The sequence below is a fragment of the Oncorhynchus gorbuscha genome, linkage group LG25 (assembly GCF_021184085.1).
Source record: "Oncorhynchus gorbuscha isolate QuinsamMale2020 ecotype Even-year linkage group LG25, OgorEven_v1.0, whole genome shotgun sequence".
Classification (NCBI taxonomy): Eukaryota; Metazoa; Chordata; class Actinopteri; order Salmoniformes; family Salmonidae; genus Oncorhynchus; species Oncorhynchus gorbuscha.
Window position 1 is genome coordinate 12,040,833 of NC_060197.1, and position 18,754 is coordinate 12,059,586.

At 44.1% G+C, this 18,754-nt stretch overlaps 1 protein-coding gene across 1 annotated transcript; it reads left to right on the forward strand.

Annotated features, from left to right (window-relative positions):
• Positions 1 to 1,466: 1,466 nt before the first annotated feature.
• Positions 1,467 to 18,532, forward strand: LOC124013645 (ethanolamine kinase 1-like). The gene is made up of 8 exons (XM_046328001.1): positions 1,467 to 1,742; positions 6,551 to 6,810; positions 7,515 to 7,655; positions 8,490 to 8,632; positions 12,105 to 12,188; positions 12,501 to 12,661; positions 14,630 to 14,703; positions 15,356 to 18,532. The coding sequence occupies exons 1-8, from the start codon at positions 1,596 to 1,598 to the stop codon at positions 15,426 to 15,428; spliced, it is 1,083 nt and encodes a 360-aa protein (XP_046183957.1). The 5' UTR covers positions 1,467 to 1,595; the 3' UTR covers positions 15,429 to 18,532.
• The last annotated feature ends 222 nt before the right edge of the window (positions 18,533 to 18,754 follow it).

An 18,754-nucleotide genomic window follows, 5' to 3' on the forward strand; every position in this document is an offset into this window, starting at 1 on the left:
GACAACTCCATTGTGTCCTCCTCCCAGAGCGCCAAGAACCTTGGCGTGATCCTGGACAACACCCTGTCGTTCTCAACCAACATCAAGGCGGTGGCCCGTTCCTGTAGGTTCATGCTCTACAACATCCGCAGAGTACGACCCTGCCTCACACAGGAAGCGGCGCAGGTCCTAATCCAGGCACTTGTCATCTCCCGTCTGGATTACTGCAACTCGCTGTTGGCTGGGCTCCCTGCCTGTGCCATTAAACCCCTTCAACTCATCCAGAACGCCGCAGCCCGTCTGGTGTTCAACCTTCCCAAGTTCTCTCACGTCACCCCGCTCCTCCGTTCTCTCCACTGGCTTCCAGTTGAAGCTCGCATCCGCTACAAGACCATGGTGCTTGCCTACGGAGCTGTGAGGGGAACGGCACCTCAGTACCTCCAGGCTCTGATCAGGCCCTACACCCAAACAAGGGCACTGCGTTCATCCACCTCTGGCCTGCTCGCCTCCCTACCACTGAGGAAGTACAGCTCCCGCTCAGCCCAGTCAAAACTGTTCGCTGCGCTGGCCCCCAATGGTGGAACAAACTCCCTCACGACGCCAGGACAGCGGAGTCAATCACCACCTTCCGGAGACACCTGAAACCCCACCTCTTTAAGGAATACCTAGGATAGGATAAGTAATCCCTCTCACCCCCCTTTAAGATTTAGATGCACTATTGTAAAGTGACTGTTCCACTGGATGTCATAAGGTGAATGCACCAATTTGTAAGTCGCTCTGGATAAGAGCGTCTGCTAAATGACTTAAATGTAAATGTAAATGTAAGCATCAGCTGTCAGAGCAGCTTACCGATCACTGAACCTGTACACAGCCAATCTGTAAATAGCACACCCAACTACCTCACCCCCATATTATTACTTACCCTCTTGCTCTTTTGCACCCCAGTATCTCTACTTGCACATCATCATCTGCACATCCATCACTCCAGTGTTAATGCTAAATTGTAATTATTTATTCACTATGGCCCATTTATTGCCTACGTCCCTACTCTTCTACATTTGCACACACTGTACATATATTTTTTATATTGTGTTATTGACTGCGAGTTTGATTATGTGTAACTCTGTGTTGTTTGCTTTTGTCGCACTGCTTTGCTTTATCTTGGTCAGGTCCCAGTTGTAAATGAGAACTTGTTCTCAACTGGCCTGGTTGAATAAAGGTGAAAAAAATAATAATACAAAATATGGAATTTTGTCTCTAAAACATTCCTCTAACAAACATGCAGTGCAGATAAGGTTCAAATTCATTGTTTTACACAATAAAATAAAGGTAAAATAAAAAATATTATCACAGCAGTGGCGAACCATGGTTGACTAACTCCCTTACCAAAATGGCTGACCTTTTAGACTATCATAAGGTTGATGGCGATTGGTGAGTCACGAATTTCCCAGCATGCACTGAAAAACAGTTATTTTTATGGGTTGGATTTTCCGAGAGGCGTTGCCGCACTATAAGCGAGTAGACTTTTAACCTCCGCAGCCAAGCAATTGTTCATACAAACGCATTTGCAGCCGCCTACAGTGAACTTCTTGTCAATTTAACCCGAACCTTTCATTATGGCCAACTACATTCATGTACCCGACGAGGCGCCCGCTGTACCCAAAATAGATGTCACGTTAGACGAGAACGATTACAGATCTGGTGCATTGAGACTGATCAAGGAACTGAGACCGTTCTGGAAACCATCCGAGGTCAAAATGAAGGTATTACATTTGTCACATTCGACGTATTAATTAATAATATTTTTCTACGATGACCGTAAGAGACTAGTCAGTCGTCATCTGTGGCATACTGCTTACCAGGCAGCTATTACATAATTCTGAAACTGGAGTGTTGCGCCTTTTTAAATAGAAGCTGCGTCAACTTGCTAGCTAGCAACAGTGTAGCATTCAAGCCAGCCGATTGACGGATGAAAAGAGGCAGTGGAATTCATAGGCCTCTTTGCTTGACGTAGTTTGCATGATCTAGTAAGATCAGTAAGTAACTCACTATGCGTCCTGTATCACATCAAGAGATTGCAACAAAGCATCTATCAAATTCAAGGCTATTATAGGCGTCATCAGGCACAAAACACAATTGGCCAGGTTTAGTAGTTGACAAATAGCTAGCTATATGCATTTGATCTGGTGCCAATCTTCGCATGTCTTTGTAATATTAAGTGCCAGTTCAAGACAACTTCAAGGAATCTATGATCATGAGTAGTGGGATTGGTTGCCAAGTAACGTTAACTCAACTCCAACAAGGAGCTGAGCGCAGACTAGATCTCGAAAACCCTGCAGCCACATTACATTCGCCCACATTTGGCGCCGGTGTAAACTACAATTCCGACGCTGTGTTTTAACGTTTACAAACGTCAACCATCGGTTTCGAAACATTGTGATATACCCCTTGTCTTTGTCAGCGAGATATAAACGTTAAAATAAAAACGATTGCTACTTGATGTAGCAGTTTTGCACAAGTCCATTCAATGCTTGCCTCCAGGTGACGAACTACAGTTCTTCTCCTGTTAGCTTACACACTGGTATTCGGTGCACGCTAGATGACTAATTAGCACAGGTGTCTACGTCTTCCGTCTGTCCTGCGTAAACAAGCGCTGTAACATGGAGATATAATAATAATAATAATAATATATGCCATTTAGCAGACGCTTTTATCCAAAGCGACTTACAATCATGTGTGCATAGATATGACCGTGTGGGTACACTAACCCTATAAAGGTGTCGTAATTTATCTATATTCAGTACTTGCTGATATGAAAGATACGTTCCTCATCTTTCCAAAACAGTACCGCAGTGAACTGCATGTTATTGTTTAGAGTAAGAGTTGGGGCTCTATGCAGAAATCGCTCTGCCATTGCCTGGTTGTTGACAAAACAAGCACGTAGAGTCTTTGAACCTTCTGAACCGCTTTGAAATATATTGGTGTACAAAGGGGAAAAAACGGAAGCATAGAAATAGCGCACACAGAACATATCTACCGCTTCTTAGACTTGCTTTCAATAAGACTGATAGATCTATAACGCACATTCTGTGTAGGTCGCCCAAAAAGTTGAATATTGCAGCAAAACTTCACCTATCAATATCTATGAATGAGGTAAGTTTTATTTTTTATTAACCTCTGACTCTTTTGATACTTTGATGCATCGATACTTCAAAAATGCAAAATTTTAAACCCTGTAGCAACTGATAATGTAATAACTGCCAATAAAGTAATGGTATCCTAATAATTGTATAACTTTTACATTTATAATGTAATGTTGATCATTTAATAAATATGCTTAACACAAAGTAATAGTTTTGGCTCATTATGCATTGATTATTACATTATAAAGTGGGCAAATGTTTTTATCAATAGTGTGCAGACTTAAACCAACAATGTAATGACAACCTAAAATCACTCTCTTAAAGTTGCAATATGTCACTTTTTGGGCAACCTGACTAAATTCACATAGAAATGTGAGTTCTTTGCATCTGTTATTCTCATTGAAAGTGCATTTTTTTTCCAGGCTTCCTGATAAGTTTGGTTTGTGATTATTTTACTTTCAGTTTTGTATACCAGCTGAAAATAAATACCAAATATATTTTGGTAATGGAAAATATATTTCACAGCGGTTTAGATGGTACAATGACTCGACACTATACGTGCTTGTTTTGTCACATTAAGTGAATTATTCGATTTTTAGCAACTAGGAAAAGGGTGGAGCGATTAAAGGAAAATGTCAATTTTTTCCACTTCATATTCATCATCTCCAACACCACCCCATCACCAATTATGAGTAGGCATTGTCTACTAATTAGTTGTCCTCATTGGAACACATCTTCCTATATAACTATTTTTTTACTACAAAATGTAGAAATGCACAATTTTCACATGGTGCATTCGGAAAGTATTCAGACCCCTTCCCCTTTTCCACATTGTTACGTTACAGCCGTATTCCAAAATGTATAAAATATTTTTTACACACAATAACCCACAATGACAAAGCGAAAACAGGTTTTTAGAAATTTGTGCTAATTTATAATTTAAAATAAATACCTGATTTACATAAGTATTCAACCCTTTGCTATGATACTCAAAATTGAGCTCCGGTACATCCTGTTTCCATTGATCTTTCTTGAGATGTTTCTCCAACTTGATTGGAGTCCACCTGTGGGAAATTCAATTGATTGGACATGATTTGGAAAGGCACACGCCTGTCTATATAACATTCCCACAGTTGACAGTGCATGTCAGAGCAAAAACTAATCCATGTGGTTAAAGGAATTGTCCGTAGAGCTCCGAGACAGGATTGTGTCGAGGGACAGCTCTGGGGGAGGTTACCAAAACATTTCCACAGCATTGAAGGTCCCAAGAACACAGTGGCCTCCATCATTCTGAAATGGGAGAAGTTTGGAACCACCAAGACTCTTCCTAGAGCTGGCCGCCGGCCAAACTGAGCAATCGGGAGAGAAGGACCTAGGTCAGGGAGGTGACCAAGAACCCGATGGTCACTCGGACAGAGCTGCAGAGTTCCATCTCCACAGAGATGGTTCTTCCAAAGATGGTTGTCCTTCTGGGACCGGACAACCATCTCTGCAGCACTCCACCAATCAGGCCTTTATGGTAGAGTGGCCAGACGGAAGCCACTCCTCAGTAAAAGGCACATGACAGCCCGCTAAAGGACTCTCAGACCATGAGAAACAAGATTATCTGGTCTGATGAAACCAAAATTGAACTCTTTGGCCTGAATGCCAAGTGTCTCGTCTGGAAGAAACCTGGCAGCGTCCCTACAGCGAAATATGGTGGTGGCAGCATCATGCTGTGGGGATGTTTTTCAGCAGCAGGGACTGGGAGACTAGTCAGAATAGCCCGATCGTTAATCGAGGGAAAGATGAATAGAGTAAAGTGCAGAGATCTTTGATGGAAACCTGTTCCAGAGTGCTCAGGACCTCAGTTTGGTGAGAAGGTTCACCTTCTAACAGGACAACGACCCTAAGCACACAGCCAAGACAACGCAGGAGTGGCTTCGGGACAAGTCTCTGAATGTCCATAATTAAGTGGCCCAGCCAGACGCCGGACTTGAACCAGATCGAACATCTCTGGAGAGACCTGAAAATAACTGTGAAGCAACACTCCCCATCCAACCTGACAGAGCTTGAGAGGATCTGCAGAGAAGAATCGGAGAAACTCCCCAAATACAGGTGTGTCAATGTTGTAACGTCATACCCAAGAAGACTCGAGGATATCATCGCCTACAAAGGTGCTTCAACAAGGTACTGAGTAAAGGGTCTGAATACTTATGTAAAGGTGAGATTAAAAAAATATATATATAATATATTTGCAAAAAATGTTGTAAACATGTTTTTGCTTTATTAATGGGGTGTTGTGTGTAGATTGATGAGAGGAAAAAACGACTTAATCCAATCTGAGTTTCTCCTGGGCTCTGTGATTTAAAGTTGGACTTGTCTAAATGGTAAACACACTTTTGAGAAAGGAGACATAACCTAGTTGGTTAATTTGCATCGGGACATAGTTTTCCATTAACCGGTCTTATCACCCACAAGTCATGTGGTTTGTTCTTGGCAAACCTTTACTAACCCACCACACAGGTTTACACCACCTAGCTTATGTAAACAAGTAGAAGTCTGTCATGCATGCTGATTGTTAAACGGGCGGTATCGTCAGACTAGTGACCATACAAGAGCGTCACGATTGGGGCAATTTCAGTTTCCGCATCCTAAATAAAAACAACTGGGTGGTCGTCTTGATGAACACAGAATGGGGGTGTGGTTTCTCTATGTAAACACAGCTCTAGGGGGAGTGTTGTGGGCAGGGTAGACATACACGCAATCACCCTGCCTCTTTTCATTCACAAAGCAAGGACTCAGCACATGCCAGCCTTGGTATCCTCCTGCAAAATAAAATTCCGGACATGCCTCTACGCTCATGGTCAATCCCTGATGGTGTATACGATCAGGGGTGGAATGCCTGCCCCCCCCACACACACACACACAGAAATGTTCCAGTGTTCATTGGGGATGAAAACAACCATTGGGTTTAAACCCCCCCCAGACAATTCCTCTTTTCCGTCAATGCATTCTGGGGTCCTTTTTGTTTTTCCATCGGATCCAAAATCAATTGACAACCTATAAAAGGAACCATAGAATTCAGTCCCAGGATGAAAACGATACTGCAGTAGGTGGTAGGATACTGTGTGTGAATGGTAGAGGGCCGCGCTTGCAGACATATTCGTATTTTAGAAATGTCCTCGTCCGTAGTATTAAACGAAACATGATAAAGCTGTAGCCTACCTGACAGGAAGTCTACCTTACCTGTAGTATAGGGTACCTATAGTAAATAAGCTATTTAATAGGGGTCTATAGCCATCCCTGTTATGAAATCCTGCAAGACTTGACATAAGCCTATGAATAACTGAGTCAATTGTCCTAAATATATGTATTTTGTCCTGATGCAATGGATGCGATGATGCCCGATTGCAATAATTTGTCTTCCAATCATCATTTTCTCTCAGTTCTTCACAGATGGAATCACCAATAAGTTGCTGGGCTGCTACGTGGGCGGGGTCATGCAGGATGTGGTCCTGGTGCGTATCTATGGCAACAAGACAGAGCTGTTTGTGGACCGGGAGAACGAGGTGAAGAGTTTCCGGACGCTCCACGCACACCGCTGCGCCCCTCGTCTCTACTGTACCTTCAACAACGGCCTCTGCTATGAGTTCCTGCAGGGCCAGGCGCTGGAACCCGAACACATCCGCAGCCTGCCCACGTCCAGGTACGGCGACAGATAGCCCACCGCGCTGAGTACAACCCCCCCCTTAGGTTTGGATAGAAAAGAGTAGAGACTCTGAGCTATCCTACCATGCTCTAATCGTAGAAGAACTACTCCCACATAAAACAGGCAGTGCTCTACGTACACCACACCTTTTGAATTCATGTTCAGGTGAAACCACAGTACACCTGCACTTTACAGCTTCCATAATCTTCGGCATTGTCATGTAAGGTGTGGTGCTTCTGTGAACCTAATATATGGGTGAGTCCGCATGGTAAGGTAATGTGACTTGTTCCCTTGAGGAACATTACTAACAGTGGAAACATGGGCCATAGATAGATAGCTACAGGTCAGGAGTGTGTTTGAAAGCTCATCCTGGGTCTGGTTACGGAACCATTCTTTAGCTAAAGCCTAACCGCTCCAGGGCTATGCATTCAGTTCACAAGTGTCCAATATCGGGTACACCGAAGTACATAGACAACTATAGCCTCACCCGTAGGTGTGAACTCACCTTAAGCTAAGTGAGTTGGCAGTCTTTGGTTTCTCCTATGACCTGACTTTCATTAAATTTTGGGATTCTTAACAAATATGGCCTCTAGTGTATAAGCTAGTACTGAAGTAAGAGTTTTACGGTCTTGGCCTCAAGAATTGGTCCCTCTTCTCAAAACCCCCTATCGCCGACTCACATGGCTTCCACCACCCTACAGGCTCATCGCGAGGCAGCTGGCTAAGTACCATGCCATCCATGCTCACAACGGATGGGTGCCCCAGTCAGACCTGTGGCTGACAATGGGCAAGTACTTCGCCCTGGTGCCCAAGTTCTTCCAAGAGCCAGAGATGAACATGAGGTGAGTGGTGTAGATAAGGAAATGAACTGGGTCCCAATATCCAGACCTGCATGGTACGGGGGTATGAAGGTATTCATTCCATGCACACTGAATAGTATGCTAGTTGAGCTATTGGGACATAGAGGTCTAGATAGGAGGACTGCTTATCTTTGTCGGGACACCTGAAATCTGGAGGTTTCTCATCAATACCTTTTTAAGGGTATAAAACTGTTATTATTGATGCTTGAATATTTTGCCTCCACCTATTTCCTACTTTATGACTCATTAACGTGGCCAGGAGTTTTTCTAGGTAAGGTCTGTTTACATAGTGATGAGGAAACTCCCTGGGGCTCTGGCATGCCTGAGCGATTGCACAGTGAGTGTCTTCCATTCCTCACATTGCTTCACCAGGTGTGTTTACCTGAAGAGTACGAGCCCCTCTGTCACTCAAACCACACCCACTATTCAGGAACAATATGTACCGTTGCCTAGTTAAATAAAAAATACTGTACGGTTTTAGTTTGGGATGTTGACCGTTTTAATAAAGTCATGTGGATTGGAGATTATGCACTATTCTTGGAGTTTCAAGCCTTTTACAAGACTCCTCTATGCAGTCATAGTTTATTGAGCTGAGATTACGTGTTGATGAGTTTACTCTTGACTGATGTCAGTTTTCTAGCAGATTCCAACCCTCTTTTATTGGTTCGATATGGAACAATAATACGGTACCTCTGATATTGCGCAACACCTCTACTTCTTTCCCTGTGTACTTTGGTAATCTCTCCTTCTCCTCCCCGTCTCTCTGCCTCTTTTCTCTCTTTCCTTTCTACCTCCACCCTCTCCCTCCATCCCCAGGTTAAACAGTGAGGTGCCTAGTCGAAGGCGACTGAGGGAAGAGATGGTGTGGATGCAGCAGAGTCTGTCTGTGCTGGGCTCTCCTGTAGTCCTCTGCCACAATGACCTGCTGTGTAAGAACATAATCTATAATCAGCAAGGAGGTGAGTTTTACCCTGCATGCCCAAACATACTGCACCGCACCTAGCCACTATTGCACTGTCCACCACTACCCAGTCACAGGTAGGCCTGATTTCATATACTGCACCAGAGTTTGGGGTCAATTCCATTTTTAAATTCAGTCGATTCAGGAAGTCGACTGAAATTCTGATTTTCCACATTGAAGACAAATGAGGAGAAATTGAATTTTAGTTTAGTTCTGGAGTTAAAAATGGATTTGAGGCACTGCACTCCTGCTCTGCACGGCATTCTCCCAGTCACAAGCCACAAACCACAGGAAGGACTGACCATAGTGTTCAGTAGGTAAACATTTTGAGAGAACATTCTGAAACAGAGGAGGTATGAAGTATCCAAACTTGTTAAATTGGCTTATTTTTGTTTGTTTCAAAGTGTTTTCTCCTGTTTTGCTCAACTGAACAGGGCCCTGGCTTTAGTGCATCTTGTGTAGCCAACTACCATCCCAGAGCCAACTGGCTTTGCCCATCATGGTCATGCTAGCTAAGGGTGGGAAGGGAGGGAGCTCCATAGCCCTTTTACATTTTTATCAATACATGTTTTTATTTGTGGTTCTTTGGGAATGCTGTTTTGTTTGTGTTGTGAATGCCTTCAGTACTAACGGCCGCCCGTGTACAAAGAGGATGCAAGTAGAAATGGTCTCAGACCAGACTGTACCCGCTAGGTGGCCAATGGTTGCAGAGGGAGTGGCGGGGTGCTTTCACCGGAGGGTGGTGGAGGAGAGCATTCTTACCTGAGGCTAAGGTGGGGGAGAGGGATTCAGCTGGTTTTTACCTGAGAAAACATGGGAATGGGGGAGAGCGCTGTCTACCCCTTCGCTGATCTGTTCGGTGAGGGGGCGGGATGATCTCACAGCTCTCCTAAGAGTGACAGGCGGGAGCGGCTGGCCAGCCAGCGGGAGGGAGGGTTGACGGACCCAGTTCAGAACACAACACTGTTCTACGCCTCAGCTCAGAGCAGCAGTAGGGCCTATCTCACTCATTTCACTCAGACAGTGACTGACCGCTCTGTGTTAGCTAGCTCAGTGCACCATTTGCTCTTAGTACTTTCACTCGGTGACTGACAGCCCTTGCAGTGCTAGCTCTTTACCGTACTGTTATCCAACCCAGTGCTAGCTCTTTACTGTACTGTTATCCAACCCAGTGCTAGCTCTTTACCGTACTGTTATCCAACCCAGTGCTAGCGCTTTACCGTACTGTTATCCAACCCAGTGCTAGCTCTTTACCATACTGTTATCCAACCCAGTGCTAGCTCTTTACCGTACTGTTATCCAACCCAGTGCTAGACCACAGCTGGCTTACTTGGTGACAGGGTAGCTCTTTTCTGTTTTATGAGAGGGAGGAGAGGGAAACCTCAAGCTTTGGCAATAACAAAAAAAAATAGCTGATAACATAACTAACTACAGTTAAAGTGTAGGCAGAGCACACACAGCTTTTTCAACCACAGTCTCTCAGCGAGTATTTTAGTACGGTCTCTCTGTGAGAGCAGAGGGAAGCCTCTTCCTTCCAACAATAACAAAGCAATTTACCCTCAAACTGACTAAATTGAAAGATTAGGGAAACTTTAAACTGATTTAAGATGTTTACAAGAGTCGTTTCAGTTCACCCAATAAGAGAGCAGGGTTGTTTGTCTCATTAATCTGAAAAAGTGTCCTCCCTTTTTTTTTTTTTTTTTTCCCCCAAGGCCCCATCGCTCTGTTTATCTTTCTGCTCTCAGTCAAGTCAGGTGATGAAGGGAGAGAAGTAGTCAAATTCTGCCCCAAGACTCAAACCCGTGCCGCTTAGTTTACAACAGGAAGCCACTCAATTATCTCATTTACATAAGAGCAGGGAGGTGTCGTGCCATTAGGTCCCATGTGGACCAATCAGAGTGTAACTTTGAAGGGGCCTGTTCCGAAAAGGGGGAAGTGTGAGAGACCAAAGGAGAGGAGAGAAGTGGCAGTTTCTGCAGTTTGTGTGACCGTGGTTGTGTGTGTGAATGCGAGAGAGTGTGTCTGTGTCTGTGTGTGTGTGATGGATGTGAGTTTGCCCAAACCTTTTCGTCTGCTGTACAGGGCTACTAGCCACTGACTGGAGGTGTTCTGTTGTGTCCTGCTAGGACCGCCCGGCGTCCGGTAACCATCTCACGTGTCTTTACTAAGTCAACCTCAGAAACACACACCAAAACACTCATACACACACTGTATGTGGAACTGTACTGTGACAAACACATTTGTAATTTAGGGTGCTTCAACAAGCACTCTTGAATATGACCTGCATAGTAAATTAAATGATTAAATGATAAAGACCCAAAAGCATTTGAATGGGTATGTTTGTTGTCAGGGAGAGAGCTAAAACAGCTCTTTCAAGTTAGATTTTGGGGGTAAGGCTTTGCATGTTGACATCACCTCGTGTACTGTTTCTTTCGCTAGAGGGCAGTGTTGCGTCTCTTTACCTCCCAACACCACATTCCTTCTGCATGGTGTGTCTTTTTCCATCTTTCCACCACAATCACTTCCTCAACGCATGACCTTTTACCCAACCAATTCCACTGCAAGTTCCACAACGGCATATGAACCAATCTAGCCCAATGTAAACTTGCCGTGGAAAGTAAATATAGATTTCTAAACTTTTTTTAAATGACGCATTTCGACTCCTTTTCATATTCCTCTGTGTATTTATTTCTAACATCTCACTAACCAAACAACAAAAACGAAACATGTAAAAATGATACATTATTCCTCTGTGTATAATGGCATCTGTGAGCTCATTTGTTTGCGAAGCCAATCAGGAGATTTCCTGGAAAAAGTTGATAACTGACTGTCTTCTGAATTGGATAATCCAATCCATTTTTCAATCACATTACTGGTTCCTGTAGCCTTCGTTGGAATTGCGATCACCCCCACTCTTTTATATAATGGCAGAAAAAATGGAAGTGAAACTGAGAAGGAGAACATAAAATCAATCTCTTTTTGATTTCTATTTTGAAAATATCAGTTAACTTTTTCCAGAGCACATTGAAATTCAAACTGGGTGGCAGCTGGTCCAGCTGTTTTTAAATTTTTTTTTTTTTAGTTAACTCCTCTGACTGTTATATAACATGACAACCACTTTCATGACCACGCCAGTCAGAGGAATCAGCTAAAGCACATTTACCTGTTTTGGACCAGGTGAACTGCATGTCTGCATCAATTAGGCCTATATGTCTGTCTGCCCACTTTCTATGTGTCTGCATTTTTATCGACTTCCTTGTCTTTGTTATTTTCACTTCCCTTCAAAATGCAAACTCTTACTCCTCAACCCCAGAGGCCTACGGTATTTCCAGTAGGCTGTCAGTGAGGCATCAGAACCACTTAGACTAGAGAGAGGGATGATAATGGGTTAATAATGCACAGCTTTATCATTAATAATGTGACGGGTCTCTGTCCTGTACTAAACAAACCTTCCTCTCTGCTCCTTTCAGAAAATGTCAAGTTCATTGACTACGAATACGCTGGGTACAATTACCAAGCCTATGACATTGGGAACCACTTCAATGAATTTGCAGGTGAGTGTGTGTGTTTTGGGTCACGTTGCCAAGTGCGAATGCTCATTGTTCTGTGTGTACAGTATCGGTTGTGGTCCACTGTAGCTCAGTTGCTAAAGCATGGCACTTTGCAATGCTAGGATAGTGGGTTCAATTCCAAGGGCCACTCGTAAAATGTGCACTCATGACTGCTTTGGATAAAACCATCTGCTAAATTACTATTCTTATATTATGGTCAGTGTGTTAAGCTTGTTTGGTCATTGTACTAAGCATTTGTGTGTTTGACCTTTTACTTAGCGTGTGTGTGTGTGTGTGTGTGTGTGTCCTGTGTAGGTCTGAATGAGGTGGACTACAGCCACTACCCAGAGCGGAGTTTGCAGCTGCAGTGGCTGCGCTCCTACTTGGAGGCCTATAAGGAACACAAAGGTCAAGGGTCAGAGGTCACTGAGACAGAGGTGGAGGTGCTCTACGTGCAGGTCAACCGCTTCTCCCTGGTGAGTTCACTTCTTCTCCTTTTTTTAGTGTAGTTGATTTGTGTTTTCCACCCAAGACTAAGTCGGCGAACCTTCGTACATTTGTCACATTTTTATTTGAGATTTGTTTACAAGATGAAGTATTAGACTGATGTTTAGTGAGACTTTGACACTGGGAAATCAGCCAGTAACATTCCTAGGTAAAGTTGAAAGGCTCTTTTTGAAGCTTTTCAAAAAGGAAATCTTCAATGCCAGTCATCTCCGTCTGTTTGATGTTCTCAGTTCACTGCTCTGCCCTTCAACTTCCCTCCTTCTTCCTCCTTCCTCCCCGTCGCTCTTCCCCGCGCCCTTCAACTTCCCTCCTTCTTCCTCCTTCCTCCCCGTCGCTCTTCCCCGCGCCCTTCAACTTCCCTCCTTCTTCCTCCTTCCTCCCCTTCTTCCTCTTCCTCCCCGCTCTTCCCCCGCCCTTCAACTTCCCTCCTTCTTCCTCCTTCCTCCCCGTCGCTCTTCCCCGCGCCCTTCAACTTCCCTCCTTCCTCCTTCCTCCCCTCCTTCCTCAACTTCCCCCTTCTTCCTCCTTCCTCCCCGCGCTCCCTTCAACTTCCCTCCTTCTTCCTCCTTCCTCGCTCTTCCTTCAACTTCCCTCCCTTCCTCCTTCCTCCCCGTCGCTCTTCCCCGCGCCCTTCAACTTCCTTCTTCCTCCTTCCTCCCCGTCGCTCTTCCCCGCGCCCTTCAACTTCCCTCCTTCTTCCTCCTTCCTCCCCGTCGCTCTTCCCCGCGCCCTTCAACTTCCCTCCTTCTTCCTCCTTCCTCCCCGTCGCTCTTCCCCGCGCCCTTCAACTTCCCTCCTTCTTCCTCCTTCCTTCCTTCCCCCGCCCTTCAACTTCCCTCCTCTTCCTCCTTCCTCCCCGCGCCCTTCAACTTCCCTCCTTCTTCCTCCTTCCTCCCCGTCGCTCTTCCCCGCGCCCTTCAACTTCCCTCCTCCTTCCTCCTTCCTCCCCGTCGCTCTTCCCCGCTCACTTCTTTCAGAGCAACGACACAATGTACCCAACACAAATCAATCGCACAAGGATGTGTGTGTGTGTTCGGGCCAATCGCTCAAGGTTAATTGGTTGGGCCTTTTAATCAATGGTTAGGGCAGTGTAGTCTATTGTGTTGTCTCCTCTGGTACCTAGCAGAGATGGTTGTTTCCCTGAACACATAGACACATCTAGAAGGTATGTCTCCTGGGAATTGAAAGGCAGAGGAGGACTTTGAAAGAAATGCATAGTAGACCTACAAATGAAGCATGATAAATGGCTTTGTAAGTATTTCTAATTGACTCACTGTTTGCTGTGCAACGGAAGTGCAGCACTGCTAACTTACCAGTGTACTTTACACGACAGCTTAGCTGAAGAAAGTTCCAAAGCGTTTGAATGGCAATAGATCAAAGGAGGGACTTTTTTCTAGACTTTTTTTCTACAATGTCACATAGAGAGAAGTGACCTTGCAAACGTGTGTAAAACGAACGAGAAGAGTTAAGCTTTGTTCTGGACAATAGAGTCCCTGGGGGTATTATCCATACGTTAGCTGTACATGGGGGTAGGGCCGCAAATCCATAGGCTAAACAAACACCAAAAGAAGCTTGCTGTTCCGGTTTTGAAGTAGGGAGACTCAATAGCATGCTCCTTAGAGATTTCCAGGACGATCCTAGAATTCTGATTATGCACAGTCAACAGTAGCACCCCCCCCCCTGGGCGACGATCCCAACTCCACCTGAAACTGAGGCCCTACCTCCTCCTTTGGTAACTACACGTGTGTTTACTGTAGATAGAAGTGGTAGCCTTGGTTTCCGCGGTAGACAACACCTTTGTTGGTTGTTACTATGGGCTTTGTCATGTTTGCTGTGACCATGGTGTTAATGATTTCCATTCTAGTCAGGACTATGAACACTGACCCACATTCAATAACATGACTATCCCCCATTCTTTTCCCCCCCCCTCCCTCCAGGCATCTCATTTCTTCTGGGGCCTATGGGCTCTGATTCAGGCCGAGTTCTCCACCATTGATTTTGACTTCCTGGGGTAAGTGGATCCAGAGACGAGTCGAGAGCTTGGCACTGTAAGGTTCTGTCTGCAAAAATATGCTTTTGAGATAATTGGCTGTGTAGTTCCGAACCCTCGTTGGTTGGAACGGTGTCAGCAATTGTTCTGTTGTATTCATTTCAACTTGCATTGGGGTATTTAGAGTACTATATAGGTAGAGAGCATTGACCAGAACAAGGCTTTGTCAGTAACAAAATGTTGTCTGACATGCAGATGGAATGTTATAGTCTCAAGCTCTCAAAGACATGACATTACAGCCTAGCAGATATAACATATTCATAGTTTCTGTGATAATGTTATGTTGAGTACTTTGTTTCACTCTGAATGACCTTCTGATGTTATGCCCTTACGCAGCATGTTTTCTTATGATATTTTTAATTTCACCTTTATTTAAATAGGCCATGGTGGCGAAGTAATTACAATATAGCAATTAAACACTGAAATGGTAGATGTGCCGAAGATTAATGTTCAAGTAGAGATACTGGGGTGCGAAGGAGCAAGATAAATAAATAAATACAGTATAGGGAGGAGGTAGGTAGCTAGATGGGCTGTTTACAGGTGGGCTATGTATATTGTCACTGACTTGATATTGTGTTACTAACGTTGACGTACATTGGCTCGCTCATTTCAGATACGCAGTCCTTCGCTTCAGCCAGTATTTCAAGATGAAGCCAGAGGTTGGAGCGCTGAACTTTCCAGAATAAAAGTCCTCCTCCCTATCTGGTCCTCATGTCCACCGTAGAGTGCCCTCTAGGGGGTGTCGGGAAAGAAGACCCGGAGAGAGCCTAGTCCACACTTCCTGTGGATTTAATTCGGCACTCACTAGAGACTCATAGAACCCGATGGGAACTTGTAGAACTATATTAGAACTCCTAGAACCCTATGGGAGCTTATAGAACTATATGATAACTCATAGAACCCTTTGAGAACTCGTAGCTGTTAGTAACCATGAGTCACCATCCATTGACACTCCACAGGGCCAATTCCATAGCATCACTGCTACAGACAGATCCCTACCTAGCTCGCTATAGAAGCCTCGAACCATGCACTTCTTCATAAAGACTAAAAAGCCCTCCAAAATGTCAAAATATGCAAGGGGACAAAAGAGCACTGTCATGGCCTTTTTGTTGTTGTTTAAGAACAACCAAATGAAAACAGTGCCACGTAAAGAATGGCGAATTCAGTGTGACATTCCAGTAGCATCTCTCACCCCAGTCTGTGTCCGCCCACAGGGGTAACTCACAACAGAGGAGACCCGGACCAACTCTAACTTGTCTCCTGTGTTGTGCTGCTGACTGACTGGGAATATTAGTGTGTGTGGGCTCACCCCTGAGCCATTCCTATTGGATATATATATACATCTCTTGTCTGGGCTCGCTGGTCCACTGATTATTTAGTCATTGATATAACTGTTGGTTTAATGGTAGGTTATATAGTAAGTTACCAATATGTGTTGGTGCACTTGGTATAGTCACCAATATATATATTTGTTGGTTAAATGGTTAGACTCACTTACGTACTGTCTCCTAGGTAACAAACAGGAGTGCATCCATCTTGTTTACATTCTGTTCCCCTGACTGAAACGACGTCCACTTCCTTACCGTAACTAGGCTGTGGTTTTGATTCATGGGAAATGTGTCATGCTGACGGCCAGGAATATTTCCTGACCATTTCCTGGTGAAACTCTGACCAGGAGAAACTCTGGGCCTTCTGGTCTGGAAACCCTCCAAGCCCAAGTCATGACTATTATGTTCACTGTATTATAAGTAATTTAGATTCACTTTCTGTTTTGTCATGTAACCTCATTGGGCAGTTGTATTTGGCTAGACTCAGCCTGATCCTGGACTAAAAGGCACTTTCAATGGAGAGTTGATGTTCAATGGTGTCACCATTGGAAGTGATTTTTGGTCCAGGAGTATAGGCTTAAGCTGGTATATTGTTGCCTGGCTACCCATCCACATCACTCCGGCCAACTGAAGTTTCTTCTCCACAATGAGTCTGGATTTGCCTCCCTCCCTGATGATTTCTAGAATGTGAACACATTCTGAGCGTTCTGATTGGTCCCAGAGTCGGGCCTACATGGATGACATTATCTATCCACTTTGATACTCTGGTTAGATTCTGTTAGACCAACCAATCGCTGTTGAATTTGTTTTGTACAATGCCCCTCGTTTTGAAGTCACACAAACAACTTCTAGGATGGCAGTTTCAGACCATGTATGTCGGGATCGATAGAGCAGCGTAATTCAATTCAGGGTGAGTTGTCTGAGATGGTTTAGTGCAACTCTCTGTGAGACAACTGAGATAAGACCTATGATTGGAGGACCAATGGCTTTGGTAGGGAGTGTCTTTTAGAGATGCATCTTTAACTGAAAGATTCTAACAGTATAGTAGTTCATGTCTTAATCTGTTTATAATGTATGTGCTGCTTGGCCCTAGAAGTTCTTTACGACAAAAAGTTCCATCTAATAGTTAAAAACCAACCTACACCAAAGTGCTGGTCTTTTTTGCTTGTACATAATTGCACATTGTATTTTTCCATTTAGAAATAATACTATTGATAATGTACAATATTTACTTTTTAAAGTGCAGTTTTATACCTATTTAAGTGATCATTAGTTTTCTGACTGGGAGTTCTTGGAGTATGTTAGGAGTGTGTTAAAACAGATTCAACGTTGGTCAGGGCAGGTCTGTGCTGTCACTGCACAGACGCCGGGATGAAGAGACCTCTTGATAGGTTGCTGAAATGGCACCCTATTCCCTACATCGTGCACTACTTTTTGACATGGGGCGCCGGTCAACAGTGGTGCAGTGTATAGGGGGCTATTTCGAATGAAGACTAGACTGTATTTTCCATTCATACTCGGCACTTCCATGCCAACGGTATCAGTCTGCAGACCTGCAGCCGTGGTCCTACGGGGTTGCTAGCACCTGTGAGAACCGCATTTCAAGGCACCTTTTCAGGGAGCGGCTGCGAGTCTATAGACCGACGCCGCCCTATACCCTGCGCTCCTGACCTGTGCAGCCCTCTACATGTTGAGTGAACCCCGTCGACTATAGCGAAGGAACCACCAACTGGGAAGTCAGCCAGGCGTTACGGTATATGCCGGTCTTAACTCTGTGTTCACTTGTTGTTTTGAGCATGCCTTTTATTTTGATGTGGCTTTGTTTGACTGATAATCATGTCTGTTTTCTGGGTTTATGACTGCAGTGTCTGAGATGGTAGGTGTATGTTCCCTGGAGGACGGGTCAGAAGTCGATTGTTGTTCAGATCCTAACTTGAGAGATGTGCGTTCTTAAGTTACTCCGCTTTTGTGAAAGTTCTCTACAGACATCTGTGCATGGATTTATGAAAAGGTTTGTTTTTACACTTGACTCAAGTTGGTTGCGTTTGTGTGTTGTCCTTATCTGCAGACCTTGCCATGTTTTTAACCACACAGGGTGCACAAATAGTGCCCTGTGGTTCCCTGTTGAGTTTCATTCTGAAATGAACAAAAGACCACTAAAAAAAAACAATTTCTAAAAAAACATACTTTCACCTTACTCAATACTGGTCTGCTTCTTTAAAGTTTGTATAAATGCTCCACTCTTATTTCTTCTCTGGCATTTGTAGCATATGTGTATATGTACATTTCCAAATCAAATGTAATATCTCTGCTTGAACTGTCAAATGTGAATGACTGTACATAGTTTTTTTTCTAAACTTTGCTCTTAACATCAAGTAGTCTTTTGTTTAACTGTGAAATAATCTTAACTTTTGAATACTGTACACAAGTGCTGTGAAAGGAGATTAAAGTCTATTAGCCGGTCCTGTTTCTTTTTTTAAATATATGCACCTCTGGTAATATTTAGTCTGTTCGATTACTCCAAACTGGAAGTATTTGCCTGTTAATTACAGATTTACCACAAGGTTACCAGGAGATGGCGCCAAACATTAGATGAAAGGTCAAGCTTTGTTGCGTTTGTACAGGTAACTGCCAAAAATAAAAACACTCGAGTAAATGAGGGATATGAAGTGTGGCTCAGTTGG

Bases quoted from the DNA above. Each gene is read 5' to 3' on its own strand.
- LOC124013645 (XM_046328001.1), top strand. From the start codon at position 1,596: ATGGCCAACTACATTCATGTACCCGACGAGGCGCCCGCTGTACCCAAA. The intron at 1,743-6,550 runs GTATTACATTTG...ATTTTCTCTCAG, and splicing joins CATCCGAGGTCAAAATGAAG to TTCTTCACAGATGGAATCAC. The intron at 7,656-8,489 runs GTGAGTGGTGTA...CTCCATCCCCAG, and splicing joins GAGCCAGAGATGAACATGAG to GTTAAACAGTGAGGTGCCTA.